This window comes from Gallinula chloropus (assembly GCF_964237585.1).
Source record: "Gallinula chloropus genome assembly, chromosome: 1".
Lineage (NCBI taxonomy): Eukaryota > Metazoa > Chordata > Aves > Gruiformes > Rallidae > Gallinula > Gallinula chloropus.
The window spans coordinates 214,681,050-214,699,386 of NC_140085.1; the positions used below are offsets into that span (position 1 = coordinate 214,681,050).

The 18,337-nt window shown below is 47.6% G+C and overlaps 1 protein-coding gene across 2 annotated transcripts in view; it reads right to left on the reverse strand.

Annotated features, from left to right (window-relative positions):
* Positions 1 to 14,361, reverse strand: part of DCLK1 (doublecortin like kinase 1) — a gene marked incomplete at both ends in the record, with an annotated part of 284,395 nt that extends 270,034 nt beyond the window's left edge. For both annotated transcript variants that reach the window (XM_084278249.1, XM_084278250.1), the window contains one exon: positions 13,986 to 14,361. In XM_084278249.1, coding sequence (XP_084134375.1) covers positions 13,986 to 14,361 — 376 coding nt within the window. The remainder of the gene's footprint in view (positions 1 to 13,985) is intronic.
* Between the last annotated feature and the right edge of the window lie 3,976 nt (positions 14,362 to 18,337).

Sequence of the window (18,337 nt, forward strand, 5' to 3'; positions counted from 1 at the left end):
AAAAAATGGAATGCTTACACCAAACTTAAGAGACAAAGTAAGCCTTTCCTTTTATCCACAGAATATATATGAGAGATACATATAGTAACATCAGAACAGAAAGGCTTAGCTACAGTAATGATCCAAGAGTGATCAAACAGTACATACTCTCTTTTATCCATGTCCCTGTGCAATATTTTTAGCACTAGCTACTCAATTACTGCAAGGTCAGAATGCAACCAACACCACATCCATAAAAATAACAGGCTTTAAAAAAAACATTAATAGCATTTTCTAGGGAAAAAAAATATAAAAGATCCTCCTATGAATAGGACTGCAGTCAATACAATAAATACTTGTTCCATAAAATACTTTGTAGAAATCTCTTTTTGAATTTTTTCCACAAAGTTTATTCTCATCTCAATTTGTCCTTGGCTGTAGGACTTTAAAACCCACCAGCCACCTCTTTTGGGAGCAGGGGAAAACAAAAATCAAATGTTCAGGTTGTTCCATGGTATCAGAGGAATCATTCAGTTTAGCTGCATGAAATCACTTCTTTAAAAACAAGTCTTCATACTGACACTCACTTCTTGAAGGGTAGCTGCATAAACAAATGGTCATACACATCATATCCTGGAGATTTACTTAGTTTATTAAACCCTTTTTGTTCCCTTCCTTGAAAGGACAGCATTCCACATCATTTTCAATATCAGCTGCATATAAAGGTCAGCTCAGTTCCTTAAACTGTTCAAGAGCACACATCAGCTCTTCATTACACAACTAATTCTGTGTAAATGACCATAAAAAAGACCAATACAATCACTGAAGCTGTGGGATTGTTTTAAGATCAGAAGGTTTTCCCTTTTTTCCCCTTCTAACAGTATTGTATTGCACCAACAAAATATTTGAACCAAGACATAATTTTCCCCCTGAAGAATCACAGAATCACAGAATTGTAGGGGTTGGAAGGGACCTCAAGAGCTCATCGGGTCCAACCCCCCTGCCAAAGCAGCTCCCTAGGACATATCACTCAGATAGGCGTCCAGACGGGGCTGGAATCTCTCCAGAGATGGAGACTCCACCACCTCCCTGGGCAGCCTGTCCCAGGGCTCTGGCACCCTCACTGGGGAAAACTTCTTCCCCATGTTGGTTGCTTGGAAGAAGTGCTGTTTAAATGCTACCCAGCTCTCACAGGCTCCCACATTCCTTCAAACAGCGTAGCCCATGGGATAGCCCCTATTAAGTAGTGGAGGAGATCAAAGTTAGCTCTTCCAAAATTCAGGGTAGCTATCCTGCTTTTTGGCTTGTTTCTTCCACCCAGGACCTTGAACTCCACCATTTCATGGTGGCTTTGTCCTAAGCTGCCCCCGACCTTCACTTCCCTAACGAGCCCATCCTTGTTAGTGAAAACAAGGTCCAGCACCCGCCCTCCCCTTGTAGGCTCCTACACCATCTGTAGCAGGAAATTGTCTTCAACACACTGCAGAAATTGTCTGGGCTGCACACGACTGGCCCTGCTGCTTGCCCAGCAAATATCTGGATAGTTGAAGTCCCCCATAAGGATCAGTGCCCGGGATCTTGAGGCTGTTTCTAACTTCTTATAGAATGTGCTATCAACCTGCTCCTCTTGATCAGGGGGCCTATAGACACTCCCACAACAATGTCACCCATACCAGTTTTCCCCTTGATTCTTACCCATAAGCACTCAACCGATGGTTCATCCTTCCCCAGGTGGAGCTCAATGCATTCCAGCTGCTCTCTCACATAAAGAGCAGCTCCCCCACCTCACCTCCCTAGCCTGTCTTTCCTGGAAAGCACAGAGCCATCCATGACAGTGCCAGTCATCCAGGCTGTCCCACCACCTCTCTGTGATTGCAGAAGAAGCTCCTATTTAACTATAGAGTTAAGTTTAGGCAGAGCCACCTTATAAAGGAAAAGAGAAATACCTGCACCTCTCCCACAAAGCTTGTATTGAAGACTATTCACACTTCAAAGAGCTGGGGATTATAAACCTGCAGGGATGTTAGCCAGGGACTGCAGTTTTCATTCATGGTGGTCCCAAGGACCAGGCCTGTAAGAATAAAAACTAAATGGACAAACCCCTATGTCCTACAAGTATCTGACACTGATCTTGAGATCAGTAAACCTTGGTTTATGGTTTTATGGACACCCAGCAAACTCCAACACACCAGAAACACTCAAATCACAAGCTTAAATTTCCCAAACGTGGGACCCCCACAGACAGCAGCCAGAGATGTCAATGTGTGGCCTAACCCTTCTGTACCCATAGTGTTTCTACACAGAGTACATCTCAATAGAACTGGCAAAAAGCCTTCAGGCAGATTTTCATCCTCTCTTCTTTTGCCCAGTTACCTTAAGGAGAGGAGACTGCAAGTGAGTTTCACAAAGCATAGAACTTTCTAGGCAAATAAAACCACCTTCTGCCTTAATCATTGCTTCCTCACCAAACCTACTGGATGATGCTGCAGTTTTCTTGGTTTGCCCTTTTCTTTTTAGTAACCTTTGGCTACGACAGCCCCACTCCTGTGACTGATACCCAAGGGGAGACAGGAGCTGTGATCTGTGGACAGGCAACACCAGCAGCAAGTTGGTCTCCCCAGCTCCAGAGCACCAGGAAAAACAAGTTACACCTTTGGGGGTAACCTCACTGAGCACCATCAGCTCTTACTGAGCCAGACCTAAGAACAAAGAGAACCTACAAACACAAGTTTGGACTAACTGGAAGAAGATGACAACCTCCAAACACTAGATTTCTAGCAGAACACATGTTGAGGAAGGAATCTTTGGAGATGCTGGATTAAACAAAAGCATAGAAATGACAGAGCACTTCAGCTTTCTGTGACATCACAGCTCTCCCAGAGAGGTGAGTGAGCATTTCCCAGTGCAGCCAGCTAATACTAATGAAGTTTTGACTCTTGATTACAGCACCAATAGCCATTAGGAAAAAAGAAAAAGAAAAAAGGGGGAGGGGGTGAGGGACACCAAGCTGGTTTGGGATAGCTGACATGTAGGAAAATAGTCACTAACACATGTTAAAAAGTATCCCTCTCCTGACAGCACTCCTACCTCTTGCAGACACCAGGCAAATGAAAGACTCCCCATCCTAACCCTTTAAAATAAATAAATAAATGCACAGTGCTTGTTCACCAGTTTTCACTCAGTAATCCTCCAATTTAAGTCATGCTGGTGCTAAACACTTGAGAAAATTCCATGTACAACAGTGACAATAGATCTTAGCATTGAGAAGTTAATCAGCTAAACATATAGAAAGAAAGATCCCAAAACCAACTGACAAAACCCTTTCTCCTTACAGGTACAGATCTGTCAGAATTCAATGCAGCTGAACCACTAGAGCCCTGTAATACTGCTGGAGAGTTACAGCTCGTGACAGAATTTTATTACATGCTTCATGTATTAAAAAAGTAAGTTAAAAAGAGTACCTGTGTACAGGGTGGCTGCTAAGGAGCCATTGAATCACTGCCTGCAAGTACTGGAGCTTTCCTGGTGAAAGTGTTTGATTTGATTTGGAAATTAGAGAAACATTTTTTAGTTTGGACATTGAGAAAAAATTCTTTACTGAAAAGAGTTGTCAGGGCCTGGAACAGGCTGCCCAGGGAGGGGGTTGAGTCACCTTCCCTGGATGTGTTCAAAAAAAGGGTTGATGAGGTACTTAGGGATCTGGTTTAGCTCAGGATGGGAATGGTTGGACTTGATGATCTTCCAAGGTCTTTTCCAACCTTGGGATTCTGTGATTCCCCTCTTGGCACACTGCTATTAGCAGTTACTTTGTTCCCTTCAGCTTGCTGACGTTCTCACTACAAGAGCATCAAGGCATTATCTCTTATAAGGGGTTTTCCTCATTGCTTTTCTGTGCTGAAGGCAACTTGGCCTGAAATGGCTTCCTAAAGAAGCCACCTGGTCTGAGGTGAAAACCCTGGAGAAGGAATTGAGAACCTGCTGGAATCACACGAGCAGAGAAGGACCAACCAACCAACCCAGCTTTGTCAGGCAGCAGGACTGCCAAAGCCTGGAAAATAGTGTTGATTCCCCCTAAGTGAGTAGGTACTAGGAAAGGAAAGTTAGTTTATGAGTTCACCAGAGCTGGATGAACTGCACTAATCGCAAGCTTTGGTGGTGAGGGATCCTGGTGAGGAGGCTCAGCACAGCACTCATTCGTTGCTGTCCATTTCCCCAACAGATGGGGCCACAAACAGACAGACAAACAGGAAAAGGACCTGGCATCGTGCTCGACCGATCTCACAGCCTTCTATGATCTCATCACTGTCTGGGTAGATGGAGGGAGAGCAGTGGATGTCATCTACCTTGGCTTCAGCAAGGCTTTAGATACTGTCTCCCATGACATCCTGATAGCAAAGCTGAGAGAACAGGGGATAGATGAATGGACAGTGAGGTGGGGTGAGAACTGGCTGTCGGACCGAGATCACAGGGTCGTGATCAGTGGGGCAGAGTCTGACTGGAGACCTGTGACTAGTGGTGTTCCCCAGGGCTGGGTGTTGGGTCCAGTCCTGTTTAATATCTTCATTGATGACCTTGATGAGGGAACAGCATCCACCCTCAGCAAGTACCCGATGGGACAAAGCTGGGAGGAGTGGCTGACACGCAGGACACTGCGCTGCCATCCAGAGAGACCTGGACAGGCTGGAGAGCTGGGCAGGGAGAGACCAGATGAGGGTCAACAACAGCCAGTGGAGAGTCTGGCACCTGGGAAGGAACAACCGTTCGTTTCAGTACAGGCTGGGGGATGACCTGCTGGAAAAGAGGTCTGTGGAGAAGGACCTGGGGGTCCTGGGTGATGACAGGTTGGCCATGAGCCAGCAGTGTGCCCTGGGGGCTGAGAGAGACAATGGGATCCTGGGGGCATCAGGAGGAGTGTGGCCAGCAGGTCAAAGGAGGGGATCCTCCCCCTCTACTCTGTCCTGGTCAGGCTCCACCTGGAGTGTTGTGTCCAGTTCTGGGCTCCCTGGTATACAAAGGACAGGGATCTCCTGGAGAGAGTCCAGAGAAGGGCTATGAAGATGATGAAGGGCCTGGAGCATCTCCCCTGTGAGGAAAGGCTGAGTGAGCTGGGACTGTTCAGTCTTCAGAAGAAAAGAAGACTAAGGGGGGGATCTAATTAATGTCTGTAAGTATCTTAAGCAGGGGATGCAGGGGGAATGGGCAGCCCCTTTTCAGTGTCTGTGGAGACAGGACAAGGGGCAATGGCTGCAAGTTGGAGCACAGGGAGTTCCACAGCAACATGGGGAAGAACTTTTGCCCAGTGAGGGTGCCAGAGCCCTGGGACAGGCTGCCCAGGGAGGTGGTGGAGTCTCCATCTCTGGAGAGATTCCAGCCCTGTCTGGACGCCTGTCTGTGCAATAGGAGCTGGGGAGCTGCTTTGGCAGGGGGGTTGGACCCCATGGGCTCTTGAGGTCCCTTCCAACCCCTGTGATTCTGTGATTTAGAAATAGAGATGTAGAGGAGAGATTGATTGTTTTGCAACAGTCACACCTGCCCTGCTTCACTTCCACCCTTTGGCTTTGTACAGGCAAAAGGCAGAAGAGCAATCTCTCTGGGCAAATGACAAGGAATTCTGACCAATCCTCACCATGCAGAGCAGATTGCAAAAGGAAGAGGACTTGAACTGTACAAGTTACAACCTGATAGTTCCCAAATGTGTTAATAGAGCAGTAACCTACTTAAACTACTGCTGCCTTGTCTTTCTGCAGTCTCTGAAAAAAAATGCAACACTGTGTAGAGATGAATCATCTACAGGAAATAAATCTGATCTACCCCCTAGTCACCCAGCAATCAGATGTACCAGAAGTTTTAAATTAGATCTTCTCAGACTTTTCAAAGCTCTTCTTTTGCACATCATTCTTTCAGCTCAGCCTAAATTAAAAATTCTTTTTCCCCCCTTCCTCAAAAACCAGGGAAAAAAAAAGCACACTTCCTTCCCTTCTGCACTCCCATCATAGAATGTCCTGGGTTGGAAGGGACCCCAAGGATCACAGAGCTCCAACCCCCTGCCACAGGCAGGGACACCAACCTCCAGGCCTGGAGCTACACAAGGCTGCCCAGGGCCCCATCCAACCTGGCCTTGAACACTTCCACGGATGGGGAATCTACTACTTCTCTGGGCAGCCCCTTCCAGCCCCTCACCACTCTCTCTGCAAAGAACTTCCCCCTAATATCTAATCTAAACCTTCCCTCCTTTAGTTTTAATCCATTCCCCCTTGTCCTGCCAGTGTCTACCCTTTGAAAAATTTGATTCCCCTCCTGTTTGTATGTTCCCTTCAGGGACTGGAAGGCTGCAATGAGGCCCCCTCACAGCCTCCTCTTCTCATCCCAAATTTCCACAGTCTTGCTACAAGCAAGGTAGGTATTGTACATGCTTAGAAAACCCAAACTGGCAAGCACCTAGAATAAAAGGCTGGGGAACTTCCAGTAAGTTGTTAAGTAAGACAAAATGTGAGTCAACTGGCTAATGGATGAATATTCTCAAATTCATGAAATAACCAAATAAACAGTGCCAGAACAACCCTCTACCATTTTGTGCAGCAGGATTATTCAGCTGTTTGTTTAATAAACAATATAAGGACTGCAGGCATTTCTGCCACAGGATCCAGTCCAAGTTTCACTAACTTTGATAGCCCTGGCCCAATTCCACAGTAAATAACCAGTGTAAATTCAATCCCATAAACAAACGTCCACGTAGATTCAGTTCTAAAACATTTCAGCAGATACTTTCCTATTATTATTATTATTTTGATAGCACATTACACATGCACATGAATCTTTCCAGCCCATCACTTCACAGCTACTGAGGTAGGCACGACTTAGAAGAGATCATGGGCTCCAGAGTGCATCAGAGACCCTGTCAATCAGTTCCTCCAGTCCAGCCTGGCTGGGCTCCTCAGCAGCTGGAGCCCATGGCTGGAGTATGTGGCAGTCACAGAGGCAGCAGTAGTAGCAGGGAGGAGATGGAAAAGCTGAGATGAGAGGAATGAGGTGACAGCAGGAGTAATAACACCTATATACAAAACCAGTCAGGAGTGCTCCTTCAACCAGGAATGTAGTGCTAAAATAAACCCAGACACACATGAATTTTTTCAGATTATTCCTTAAAACCATTTTTGCCAGGAAGCCTACACAGAACACACACATCCATAGAGTCTTTACATTATTCACCAGTGCACCCAGTATCAACATTTGACAGCACTGTTTCCCAGTACCCCCTAACTCATCAGGTGGTTTGGGGATCTGGATTTGTCTTTGACTGCCAGTTCTCTGCTGCAGGGTTCATCTTTTGTGGTAGGTAGTGTGGAAGCCTGAAACAATTGATTCTGGTTCATACCCAAGACTCTGAGGCAATATTATAGTAAAAATTAATGAGAATGGGATACATTTCTGGCTATGGATTAATTCTGTGGTCTTTGCTCCACATAGCATGACCCTGTACTCTGCACTGGTGAGGCTGCACCTTGAGTACTGTGCCCAGTTCTGGGCTCCTCAGCATCAGAAGGACATTGAGGTCCTGGAGCGAGTGCAGAGAAGGGCAACCAGGCTGGGGACAGGGCTGGAGGGCAAATCCTCTGAGGAGCAGCTGAGGGAGCTGGGGGTGGTTAGCCTGGGGAAGAGGAGGCTGAGGGGAGACCTTCTCCCCACCTACAACTACCTGAAGGGGGGTTGTAGAGAGGTGGGCGATGGTCTCTTCAGCCAGGGGACAGGAGATGGGACAAGGAGCAATGGCATGAAGCTGTGCCAGGGCAGGGACAGATTGGACATTAGAAACAAATGTTTTCCTGACAGAGTTGTCAGGGCCTGGAACAGGCTGCCCAGGGAGGGGGTTGAGTCACCTTCCCTGGATGTGTTCAGAAAAAGGGTAGATGAGGTACTCAGGGATCTGGTTTAGCTCAGGATGGGAATGGTTGGACTTGATCTTCAAAGGTCTTTTCCAACCTTGTGATTCTGTGACCCCAGGAGTTAAAAACTGTAACAGTTTGTTTCAGAATTATCCTGCTCGTTCCAATCTACTCCTGTGCTTACTACACTGTTCAATGGTAATTTTTGGGGGGTAAGAATCATCAGCCCAGCACTGGACAGTACACCTATGGAAAAGCAAAAGGCACCCAGTCCCTTCCTGAGACTTTGTTTAAATCTGGACAACTGAGTCTTGAGAGAAACTTCATCTTTATTGTTTCTAAATGCTTTGATTACATGTCACACCTATGGGATAAAGACATGTCACATTCAGGAACCATTCTTTAAAGAGAAGGGGGTCCCTGAACACCAGGTCTGACAATGAGCAGGTAACCTGAATCCACTCCATTCTTTCCTTCATCCCAAGTGACCGGAAAAGAGAAGTTACAGAGTGTGGGAAACTTTGCACAATAGTACATACCCCTGGGTATCAAATCCCAACAAATCTCCTAAGGAAAAAAAAAACCAACAACAAAAAACCCCACACCACCACCAAAAAACCACCACCACCCTAAGGAAGTTCTTCCTTCAAAATAAAGGGAAGGTGTGTCCATGCACCTCAAAATAACCTATAGCACCAACATAGACCCATGCCAGCTCTGGACTGTATGCAGCAGGACAGAACTAAAGATTACTGAAACAAAGCAGCTCCTTCACAATCTTTGCTCCTTTGGGACTATCGTTCACACAGTTATAAGCATTTAGCTCTGGGATGTATCCCAGACACAGATACAGACTGGGAGAAGAGCTCCTGGAGAGCAGCCCTGCTGAGAAGGACTTGGGGATTGTGGTGGATGAGACACTTAACATGAGCCATCAGTGGCTCTTGCGGCTCACAAGGCCAATGGGATCCTGGGCTCCATCAGCAGAGGGGTGGCAGCAGGGACAGGGAGGGGATTGTCCCTCTCTGCTCTGCCCTCGGGAGGCCCCATCTGGAGTCCTGTGTCCAGAGCTGGGGCCCCAATACAAGAAGGATTTGGAACTGTTGGAGAAGGTTCAGAGGAGCCACAAGGATGGTTAGAGGGCTGGAGCAGCTCCCCTACAAAGAGAGGCTGGGGGAGCTGGGCTTGTTCAGCCTGGAGAAGAGAAGGCTGCGGGGGGACCTCATTGCAGCCTTCCAGTCCCTGAAGGGAACATACAAACAGGAGGGGAATCACCTTTTTCAAAGAGCAGATAATGGCAAGACAAGGGGGAATGGACTAAAGCTAAAGGAGGGAAGGTTTAGATTAGATATTAGGGGGAAGTTTTTTACAGAGAGAGTGGTGAGGGGCTGGAACAGGCTGCCCAGAGAGGTGGTGGATGCCCCGTCCCTGGGGGTGTTCAAGGCCAGGTTGGATGGGGCCCTGGTCAGCCTTGTGTAGATCCAGGCCTGGAGGTTGGTGTCCCTGCCTGTGGCAGGGGGGTTGGAGCTCTGTGATCCTGGGGGTCCCTTCCAACCCAGACCATTCTATGATTCTATGATGAAAGACAGTGGGTGCTGTCTTGGTTCCCCCAGGAGCAAGTTGCTTCTCTGTCCCCATGTATTGTGTGGTAAGGGAAGAATACAGCAACTTCCTCACAGGCGTAAAGGCAAAAAGCCAGCACTACATCCAAGCTTTACACCACTTGCTTCACAACACAATCACTAATGCCCAAAATTAAGAAAAAAAAAAAAGGAAAAACAGGAATATATAAATCTAAATTCCTAAGTCTCATGAAATTAATTCATGGAATAAGGGAACAGTCTCATTGTGCAGAAAGCAGTGCTTCGTATTTCAGTAGTTTGAGCACAAATGTCACTTGGCAAGAAGCAAAAATCAAGTGATTTTCCAGCTATTTAAACACAAAGCAACAGCTTCAAGCTAATTAATGCTGTACCAGACTAGCCAAACTCTAATAAATTTGAAAAGTAAAGAGTGGAAGGGGCTTACATACAAACCATCATTGAGCTAATAATTTATGAACCTGTACCCTAGAGTGAAGCTCTAAACAGGGAAGAGAACTAAATACCCCACCTTGCAGTTTCATACCAATAGACAGCAGCCCCCTTTCAGGTGGAACAAGGATAGTATTTTGCTAGCATTGTAATCATAGTCATATATTAGCACTATTGCAGTAAGTGCATTTATCAGTGGCAATTCCAAACTCTGTATGTTTCTTAAAGAGACAAAACTGTCTGAGTGAAAGTCCTTGGGGGCTCTGACAGGCAAACTTTGACTCTGATATGGGGTTATACATATCATCCTTTAGACATAAATCAAGACATGACCAAGTCTGGAACTAAGACTCAACCTAGCCACACCTGGGCTCCTCTCTGAGGAGGACTTCAGAAAGAAAGAGGGTCCTTTCTGAATCTCATAACTCAACAAGAGGGCTTGCCTCAACAACACATCACAGTCTTATACTTTATGAGACATCTTGCTTTTGAATAATTCTTACTAAGACTGAAGAACTTTCACTTGCCTGAGCGGTTTCACTGACACCTTGGGCCCATAGGACTCCCTGCTCTCACCAGCTGCCCTTTCCCTGCCTCCTCACTCCTCTACATCTCCTCAGACCTCTGGTGAAAAATGTCACATCTTGAGTTTGGTCTCCACCTCTATTTTCAGCAAATTAATCTGAATTTATTGCTGTGGTCTTAAATCATAGAATCATAGAATCATAGAATGGTCTGGGTTGGAAGGGACCCCAAGGATCAGAGAGCTCCAACCCCCCTGTAGCTCTCTACCTGCACAGAAAGACTCATTGCTGAAAATCATCCAGTGTTAATGGCACAAGAAAATAGGATTACCCAACTTGAACTACACACAAGGGAGGACATGAAAAGGTAAGGAATGAAGTTCCACTGTACAAGGAGAAAACCCAAAGCCCCTCTTGAAAAAACCCACATTTATTCTCTTGTACTGTCATTCATTTTGACTGACTGATTTATAACTGGTATTATTCTTCCCCAGAATGCCAAAATAAATGAATCTTACAGGTTGCTGAGTTTATTTTTGCATTTAGCTCTTTCTTTTCAATAGCTGGTTCTGAGTGGCAGCAGACAACTGTGCAAATCAACACCAACATCAATGACACTTGCTTCTTGATGAGCATACCAATCAAATAAGCACAATTATTTATACCACTACTGAGAAGAAAATGCACAAGCATTGCTTTCCAACAGATGCTGATTAATATTGGTCTTTCCTCCCAGAAATTGATTTTCTGCATCAATTAAACACTGTCCTGACAAATACAGCTCTAACTCTGTCCCAGAATTGGTAACATCGATCTTAAGACCAGTTTCCTTTCCATATCACTAAACCTTTGGCCCTGACCCCCAAAACCCTTACTTACATGGATGATCCCACCACTTCAGTTTTCTTTTGCAGTGTTGCCATATGGTATCCTACTGTCCTTCTTATGCAGGGCGGATTATCAAGCATACCCTCTCCTCACAACTTCTTGAAAAGATTTCCTCTGCTGTGACCCCTAAAGGAGACAACTCAGTGGTGGGGGAACACCTGCTATGCAAACATGTGTTACTCTTTCAGGAATTATTTGGCATGACCCTTTTCTTCATCCCTCCCCACAGTAGCCTTCCTCTGATCCTTTCACTACATCCTGATACTACGCGTCCTCTCACATGATGCTAAAAATGAAAAGCAAAGAAATTTTAATCTCCATTACAACTCTGAGTTGCCTGTCCAGTGGCTATAGATCCATGGTTCACAGGTTTGCCCATGGCACACTGAGTCCAGGGACAGAATCATAGAATGGCATGGGTTGGAAGGGACCCCAAGGATCACAGAGCTCCAACCCCCTGCCACAGGCAGGGACACCAACCTCCAGGCCTGGAGCTACACAAGGTTGCCCAGGGCCCCATCCAACCTGCCCTTGAACACCCCCAGGGATGGGGCATCCACCACCTCTCTGGGATAGAATCATAGATAGCCTGAAACATTAATTTTGTTCAAGTTGAATCCCCTCCTGCTTCTAAGCTCCCTTCAGGGAGCAAAAATTAAAAAAAAAAAAAAAATCAAAAATTCAACATTTATTTTCTTTGAATACAGCCAGGCACCTGGATTTAAACTTTACAGATAACAAACCACCTCTGCTACAGCCATGTACTGGTTAATGTTTTCAGGGCTTACACACTCTGATGTTTTGTACTAGGAGCTATTGCCTACACACACAAAAAGAAACCCACTGTGAGCCAGAAGCACTTATGTTGGAAAAGGCTACTTTAGCAATTTTTAAAACTTGTAAAAGCCATAAATATCCTAGGCTTAATATTCAAATTGATTAAAGCTGACAGCATCTTTTGCCAGCAAAACTGACACTGAAAGACTGATAAATTCAGTGTTGATGGGCAAATTAGCAACTGGCACCTCCGATGTTTGACAGTGACCAAGACCAGTCAGTTCTGACCAAATCACTGGGGATGCTCTATACTGCAGGTACATGAGCCTTATTTAAAAATAACTTCAGGATGCCAGTGGGCCAGGGAAATCAAAAAAGGGAAATGAAAAAAGGGAGATGCTACAGTGGAGAGGAGTTTACAATCCACCCCAGGTGCACCATGGCTACAGTGTTACTCTCCACTGATTTATGCCACTCAATGGGAAGGAAGTATTTTATTTATTTACTTGTAGGGAAGAGTTGGAGCTCTTCACTAGGTACAGACAGACTCAAAACCCAAAACAGCACATTGAAACTGAATTTCATGTAGGTTTCATCAGCACCACAGACCTTGTCAAGTTCAGCTGACTAAACTTTCATTGGCGTTTTTAAATATGTAACTTCAAAGGAAGCAACAAAAGTCACGTTCAAGATCTAAGAGTATCAACACTGGGGCAACAAAAGTGGAAAGGTCAGACACTTTCAGCAAGAGGGAAATCCTAGAATCACAGAATGACAGGGGTTGGAAGGGACCTGGAGAGCTCATGGGGTCCAACCCCCCTGCCAAAGCAGCTCCCCAGCTCATATTGCACAGACAGGCGTCCAGACGGGGCTGGAATCTCTCCAGAGATGGAGACTCCACCACCTCCCTGGGCAGCCTGTCCCAGGGCTCTGGCACCCTCACTGGGGAAAAGTTCTTCCCCATGTTGGTGTGGAACTCCCTGTGCTCCAACTTGCAGCCATTGCCCCTTGTCCTGTCCCCACAGACACTGAAAAGGGGCTGCCCATTCCCCCTTCATCCCATACTTCAGATATTTATAAACATTGATAAGGTCCCCCCTTAGTCTTCTTCTCTGCAGGCTGAACAGCCCCAGCTCACTCAGCCTTTCCTCCCAGGGGAGATGCTCCAGGCCCTTCAGCATCTCTGTCCCTCCTCTGGACTCTCTCCAGGAGATCCCTGTCTTTTCTTATCCCAGGGAGCCCAGCACTGAACACAACACTTCAGGTGGGGCCTGAGCAGGGCAGAGCAGAGGGGGAGGATCCCCTCCTTTGACCTGCTGGCCACACTCCTCCTGATGCCCCCCAGGATCCCATGAAATAAGCAAGCAAGGCAATGATATTTCGCGGCACAATTTGTGATGTTCACAATTCTGGTTATCCCACTGAAGATCCTTTTGTTAGTAATAAGAACAAGAATACAGAATCACAGAATAACAGAATCACAAGGTTGGAAGAGACCTTTGAAGATCATCAAGTCCAACCATTCCCATCCTAAGCTAAACCAGATCCCTGAGCACCTCATCTACCCTTTTTCTGAACACATCCAGGGAAGGTGACTCAACCCCCTCCCTGGGCAGCCTGTTCCAGCCCTGACAACTCTGTCAGGAAAACATTTGTTTCTAATGTCCAATCTGTCCCTGCCCTGGCACAGCTTCATGTCATTTCCCCTTGTCCCATCTCCTGTCGCCTGGCTGAAGAGACCATCGCCCACCTCTCTACAACCTCCCTTCAGGTAGTTGTAGGTGGGGAGAAGGTCTCCTCTCAGCCTCCTCTTCCCCAGAAGACAACAGATTGTGGAAGACACCAGATTAGACAAACACCGACTCCAACACAACTTTACACCTCCAAATCTTACTGCTGACCTTCTACGAGCTGGTCCAAGGAAGAAATCTTCTTGGAGCCATCAATGGTGTAGATCGTTCTCACTCCCTGGGGCAGATTGACATTGTCAGACAGAGTTCGGGTCAGATCAGCCAGGAGAGCTTCAAAGGATCTGAAGCGATCGGGGGAGATAGCATACACAATCCCTTTGAAGTACCGGTCTCCGTTGCGGTAGAAACGGACTTTCTTGGCTTTCTTCTCCGAGCTCAGGGTTTGGAGGGTGCGGGTTCGGTAGAAGCTGCAGTGGGCACTGTGGGTAGGGCTGGGCAAACCGTTCACCCGGGACCCTCTGCCGTACCGCTGCGCTTTGTCACGCTCATCGAAATGCTCCAGCTCCATATCTCTCCCGAAGGACATCCTGGGGTTCAGCCTGAGGGATGCACAAGAGAGGAGGAAAAGTTTAAGGAACTTCAGGCGTTTTAAGGGAGATTATTTTTAGACTTCGTGTTCTAGACATAGAATCATAGAATTGTAGGGGTTGGAAGGGACCTGGAGAGCTCATGGGGTCCAACCCCCCTGCCAAAGCAGCTCCCCAGCTCATATTGCACAGACAGGCGTCCAGACGGGGCTGGAATCTCTCCAGAGATGGAGACTCCACCACCTCCCTGGGCAGCCTGTCCCAGGGCTCTGGCACCCTCACTGGGGAAAAGTTCTTCCCCAAGTTGGTGTGGAACTCCCTGTGCTCCAACTTGCACCCATTGCCCCTTGTCCTGTCTCCACAGACACTGAAAAGGGGCTGGCTGATTCCCCCTGCATCCCCTGCTTCAGATATTTATAAATATTACTAAGGTCCCCCCTTAGTCTTCTCTTCTCAAGGCTGAAGAGTCCCAGCTCACTCAGCCTTTCCTCATAGGGGAGATGCTCCAGGCCCTTCATCATCTTCGTAGCCCTACATGGTACTTTCCACGTTGAGAGAAGCACTGAATGAAACCCTGCTATGTTCACCTGTTCTTTTTACAGCTGTCTTGCCCTGCCATGAAACTTAGTTTATAAATCAGGCTCTTATGCACCATAGACACAACTCTCATGAAGCCACCTACTAGCAATGTGTAAATGTGTGTTCAAATTTAGCAAGAACTCTGAAACTGGGGTGACAAATTTGAGCTACTGGAAAAAAAAAAAAAGAACAAAACACATCAACTTTCTCCTTTTTCTCATGTTAAATTCAGGTGCTATTTGAGTCCAGTCTACCTTCTAGACCATTCGCCCTCACTAAACTGTTTTTTCCAACTGTGATCTCAAGAGGTGTCATTTCAGAAGGGCAACCAGCCACCAACAAGTTAGCAATTAAGAATTTCTCAGAGGAATAGACATTGCAGGTGAGATGAGAATTAGGACTGCCACTGCCCTGGACTTAGTGGATCAAGCTCACTGTTCTAAAGTCCTTACGTATTCCAACCTGGCTGGTTTCTCAATAGCCCAAGCTTTGTATTTGCTTCTATTGTCCTTGTGCATAGACTTTGCATACTCTGAACCAATGCAAGGGCTCAAGTGTCATTAAATTAAACATATTATATATAATGTGAGACATTAAACTATTGTTTCACAGTGAGCAAGCTGCTTTATAAAATCTGCAGGCAATTTTATTAATATCCTAGGCCTAATATTTAAATTGATTACACCCATCAGCTTCTTTTGCCTAGGAAACTACCACTGAAGGAATGATAAATTCAGTGTCAATGGGCAAATCAGCGATTGGCACCTCCTGTGTTTGACAGTGACAAAAACTCATCAGCTCTGACCAAAGCGACCCCAGTTGTTCAATGTAGTTCACGTAGGTCACGTGTTCTGAAACGAAACCAAGGAGGTAGGGACTTCAGATCCCTTTTGTGGCCAAAACAAGATGAAATCCTACAAATGGCACATTAATCTTCACCCAAAAAAACCCCACCAGAAACATAAATATGACAAAAATTAGAATGACTAAAAGATCATTAGGTTCAAAACACGTTTCTTCTCATTTAAGAGCCCCCTAGATTTGCAGGTGTCTGCAGAATAGCAAAGCACAGTGAATTTATTTAGGGCACAGAAACACAGACCTAATTTGGAAGGGGTCTCTCTCTCACTGATTTCCAATAAAAAGGAAAAACAGCAAGCACAAGCTTTGGTTCAAATAGTCCTAATTGCATGACCATTAAAAAAATATTATTCCAACCAGCTGTAGAACAGTAGGAGGAAACACAGGAAGACTCATAGATGCTCTTTAGCTTACTGAAGTTTTCTTTAAAACCAGATTATGCAGCTGGACCCTGATGCTGCAGAGCTGCAGGGGGATGTGCTCAGCAACTTCTGAGAGCCGTTCACGTGCTTGACTGGAACAAGCACCTCAGGGCAGCCACTGCAAATGCAGAGCCTTGGTGGGAATTATTGACCCTGCTCTGGTTACAGCTCACAACTTACTTCGTTACACCGGCGCAGGACCCTGTGCTTAGGCATATATATGCAACACTTGTAATTGTGAACACTAAGTGTACCTGGCATAGATACATGATGCAGTAAAGACACATGGGGATATAAACACACACAAGAAGAAAGGCCAATCCATGTTTCTCCCTCCTCAATACACACACATCCCACCTCAGCAGAAAGAACATGAGCACCCACTATGGCATTTCACTGACACTTCTCTAGAGGTAAAATACAAAATACCACTTAGGGGCCACAGGTGAGGATCGAGATTGTATCAGCACCGTTTCCACGTTAAAAAATTTATGGCAGGTGTTTTACTTGATTGGTAATGCTAATGAGAGCCTGGTATTCAGATTTAAGCAATCCCAGAACTCACAATTTGGGAACCGTTGTCTCAAAAGCAACGCTTATGCCAATGAAAAATGGATTTTTTTCCTTAGGTCTGCTGTTTCATTTGCTCAACCCATCTCAAATGCACACCGAAATAAAGGAAAATACACTTATTTTACAAGACTTTCAGCTTTACTAATTTGGGGGGGTGGGAAGCATCGCGAGGAGCTGCCCTTCCTTCCGCATGCTTAGGCTTTGATCAATAATGGCTGTAATTCCCAATTACACCCTTGAAAACAGGAGCAGAGCTCCCCTGGAACAGCCCAGCCCTGCTCCTCACAGGGCAGCACGTTCCAACCACAAGGTCAAAGCTGACAAAGAAATCCTCAGCGATCTGAGCCCATCGGGTGTGGACAGACAGCGGCCGCGGACACACAGACACGGGAAGACGGGAGGACACACCCCTGGAAAGCCACCGTGCCCAACGTTTCACACCCTGCGCGTCGGGTAAAGGCTGGTTTAGAAGGCAGGTAGGGGGGTGAGCGATGGGATAAAGCCATCCTACGCGGTAACACACCGCGCAGCGATGCGTCTGGGACCCAGCGAAGAGCATCAGGGGACCAGAAAGCCTAAGCGGCAGCCGGGGGGGGGGGGGGGGAAACGTGGGTACATGCGGCAGCGGTTCCACGGGAAAAAGGAAAGCGGGTGGGGTAGGGATGGGGGGAAGTCATGCTGCTGGGGTAGGACAAGCCTTGCTCAGGCACAACCAGCCCGCGGAAGGCGGCACCGAGCACCCCAGCCCCGCTGCGGTAACAAACCGAGAGGCGCGTTCGCCTCCGGGCGCATGGGGAGAGGGGGGGAAGCGGCACCCAGCGCTCCCCCGGGCTGCCGGGGCTTAGCCTGCCCTCCGCTGGTGCGGAGACAGGCGGTACCCACTCCCCGCAGCCTGGCCCCGCACCCCGGCGCTGCCGCCCGGGTAAAACGCCGCTGCGTTCGGCGGCCGCCGCCCCACACAATGGGCACAGGTGCAGCGCGCCGGGCACCCCCCGGCCGCGCCCCGGCGGTCCCCGCACAGCCGCAGCCCCCCGCACAAGGAGGAGAGGTACAGCCCCGCGCCCCGGCGCTCACCTGTTCTCCGCTGCCCGGCGAGCACCTTTATCCTCCCTCGGCCCTGCTGCCCGGTGGGGAGCGGAGGGAAATGGGCGGCTCGGTACGGCGAAGCGGCCAAAGAGCTCGGCAGCTTCCCCCCCCTCCCCCCCCCGGCGACCACCCGGCTTCAGTCGCAGTAGCTGCCGCAGAAAGCGGCTCCCGCTGCCTTTGTTACGCCTCCCCTGGCTGGAGCGCGCTGCTGGGGAGCCCGGGCTGCAGCTGCTTCGCCTTTCTTCTGCTGCTGCCGATTGCGGCGATTTGCATTAGCCCGGCCCTCATTGAAATGCGGCTCTTTCACACCAGCCTCTCCCCGGCGCTCTCTCCAGAGGGCGGCACCGCCGCTGCCTCCCCCTCTCTTTTCTCTCCCCGCAGCGGCCCCTCTTTTCCCCTCAGCGCTGCGGGGAGACGGCCCGGAGCCGCCCCCCGGGAGCGCGCCCAGCCTGCG